The sequence below is a fragment of the Diabrotica undecimpunctata genome, chromosome 5 (genome assembly GCF_040954645.1).
Source record: "Diabrotica undecimpunctata isolate CICGRU chromosome 5, icDiaUnde3, whole genome shotgun sequence".
NCBI lineage: Eukaryota > Metazoa > Arthropoda > Insecta > Coleoptera > Chrysomelidae > Diabrotica > Diabrotica undecimpunctata.
The window spans coordinates 76971411-76974381 of NC_092807.1; the positions used below are offsets into that span (position 1 = coordinate 76971411).

The following is a 2971-nucleotide window of genomic DNA, read 5'->3' on the forward strand; positions in this document are numbered from 1 at the left end:
TGGTTCACTGGTAAATAGAATTGAATTGAGACGCTGTGGACTGTAATTTCGTTTAATTGTAAATAGATGTTACACGTCTAAGGTATGTGTTCACTCTTACTTCTTACTTAATTCTAAAAATGGAATGAATGCGCATAACCAAGCGCGTTGTTGACATGGTTGCCATTTAAAAAATATCAAAAAATCCGAACATAGCCCCCCTTTTGAAGGCACCTTCAAAAAATATACATATACACAAAGTAATGAAATAATAACATAACTAAACACACAAAATATAAAAACAAAAGTAATTGTCAATTGATAAGTTCGTCTTGCATGGGTAGAGGGCACCAATGGCTTATTAAACGAGTCACTGTTGCATTCCTGGTGGTTACCTCTGCTACTCTGGTCTCTCCATCTCTACCTGGATATAATTTAGTAATTCGTCCTGTACTCCATTTACAGGGAGGAACAGAATCAGTTTTAATCAGAATCAAGGTCCCTAGTCGAATCTTGGTGGATGGATCCTTCCATTTACACTGCTGATGGAGTTGAGATACGTATTGTTTAGAAAATTGGTGGCAAAATTGTTGATACAGCTGTTGAACATGCTGAAATCTGGACAATCTACAGCTGGCTATATTGTCTACGTCATACTCTGGCAATGACGTGAGAGGTCTACCAATTAGGAAATGGGAAGGGGTAATAGGAGATAAGCCATTAGGACTACTTGACATTTCAAATAATGGTCGTGAATTCAATATACCTTCTATTTGTATGATAAGTGTATTAAATTCTTCAAATGTTACATTGTTATTAATTAATATACGTTTTAAATGATGCTTAGTGCTTTTAACAGCTGCTTCCCATAGTCCCCCATGATTGAGTGTATAAGGAGGAATGAAAATCCATTTTATTTGTAGCTCGCTTGTAGCCTGTTCAATAGAACTATAATTGTTTTGTAAAAAATGTCCTAATGATTTAAGATACTTGTTGGCTCCAATAAAGGTGCTGCCATTGTCTGAATAAATAGTACTAGGTATTGGACTTAAATATGGGGTAGGATTAAATTTGAAACAAGTTAAACAATTTTTGACAACTTGTTTTGCTAACACACGTCCTGCTATAGGCCAGTAACGTTGTCTTACTGCCGACAGCAATAATTGAGGAGCTGGATGAAATAGTTGCTTGTGTTTATATTCGAAAATTAATTTAGTAAAATAGTGTTTGGATGAAAGAAGAATAGGATGTCTAGTATTAAATGATAATTAAGTATTGTTGAGTCTTCCACCCACTCGAAGAATTCCTTTGTTATCCATAAATGGAGTTAATGAAGAAAGTCTATTACTTTTTGGAAGTTGATTTCCTTTATCGAAAAAATTCGTCAGCAAATGACTCTAATTGAGCTTGTTTGACGATACTAATATGGGCTTCATCTAATTCTGCAATAGATAAATTACCAGTACGCTTGTTAGCTTTATTTCTTAAATTGTAGATGAAACGTAAACAATAGGCTGTTATTCTTTGAAGCATAATAAAATTTGAATATCTAGTGATTAAATCTGATGATTGTACTGATATAACTTGGAAAACTTTAGGAGTCTTTTTCAACTCTGTCAATTCTGACGTTTTTAACTTAAAACCCACATTGGGCCATTCTGACTGTGGCAATTGCAAAAACGTTGGTCCGTTCCACCAAAGTGTATTGGAAATTAATTTTTCGGGCATAATACCACGAGACGCAATATCTGCTGGATTACTTGAACTGTTAACGTAATTCCAGGTGAACATGTTAGACAATGCTTGAATTTTTGCTACTCGATTAGCAACGAAAACTTGTAATTTACTAGGATCAGTATGAATCCAACTTAATGCTACCTGAGAATCAGACCACATGAAAATGGGAACATTTACATTAATGGATTCTGTTGCGATTTTTATTAATTGTACACCTAATAGACAAGCACAAATTCTAGTTTAGGAATAGTTACAAGTTTTATTGGCGCAACTTTAGTTTTTGAACACAAAAGATTAATGTGATACTGATTCGAATAATCGACGCTTCTAAGATAAATGCACGTAGCATATGCAGCTGTCGATGCATCACAAAAACAGTGAATATCAAGTAAAGTATTCGTGACAACTTTACGAGGAATAGATATCTGATTGAAAATAACAATATTATTTTGAAATTGTAACCAAGTCTGTTGCAAATCCAAAGGAATCGGAGTGTCCCAGGAAATATGAAGAGTCCATAATTGTTGAATGAGTATTTTTGCAATAATAATAGATGGACTTAACAGACCTAGAGATCAGACGAATTTAACCACTGGACACCTAATGTTTTGCAACTATCATGATCTCCCAAATTTAATACTGAATTTGAGACATCGGATTCTTGAAAATTGGTAATTACTTGCTGATCATTGGAGACCTATTTTCTTAAAACAAATTGAGCTGACTTGAGCATATCGTAAATAGATTTGCATCTTTCTTGTAGTTCGCTTAGATCATTAGATCCAGTTAATAGATCATCGACATACATATCATTTAAAATGGTGCTAGAAGCTAATGGAAACTTGTCTAAATTGTCTTCAGCTAATGCTCTGATACATTTAATTGCTAAATAAGGCGCAGATCTAGTGCCGTATGTGACGGTGTTAAGTTGGTAAATAGAAAATTCTTCGCTATTATCTTTACGCCAAAGAATTTGTTGTAAATATTTATGATCTGGATGTATGAGTATCTGCCTATACATCTTAGAAATGTCTGCTGATACAACATATTTATAAATTCTGAATCTTAACAAAATGTTTAAAATATCGTTCTGCACTTTGGGACCAACATATTGAAGGTCATTAAAGACCATCCTGACGAGCTTTGGCAGCTTCCATCAAAGACGGTTCTAAGTTTTGTAGTAACACTAGACTCTTTTAATATGCCATGATGTGGTAAAAAATAGGAATATTCTGAATTAATAGAAATTTTATTC

General features: G+C 33.9%; 1 protein-coding gene across 1 annotated transcript; it reads right to left on the reverse strand.

Moving 5' to 3' along the window:
* Window positions 1-1347: 1347 nt before the first annotated feature.
* Window positions 1348-1875, reverse strand: LOC140442300 (uncharacterized). Its single transcript, XM_072533376.1, has one exon. It carries the CDS (start codon window positions 1873-1875, stop codon window positions 1348-1350), a length of 528 nt encoding a protein of 175 aa, XP_072389477.1.
* Between the last annotated feature and the right edge of the window lie 1096 nt (window positions 1876-2971).

What these genes read in the sequence shown, in the direction of transcription:
- LOC140442300 (XM_072533376.1), bottom strand. Translation starts at nt 1,875, where the DNA reads ATGTGGTCTGATTCTCAGGTAGCATTAAGTTGGATTCATACTGATCCT.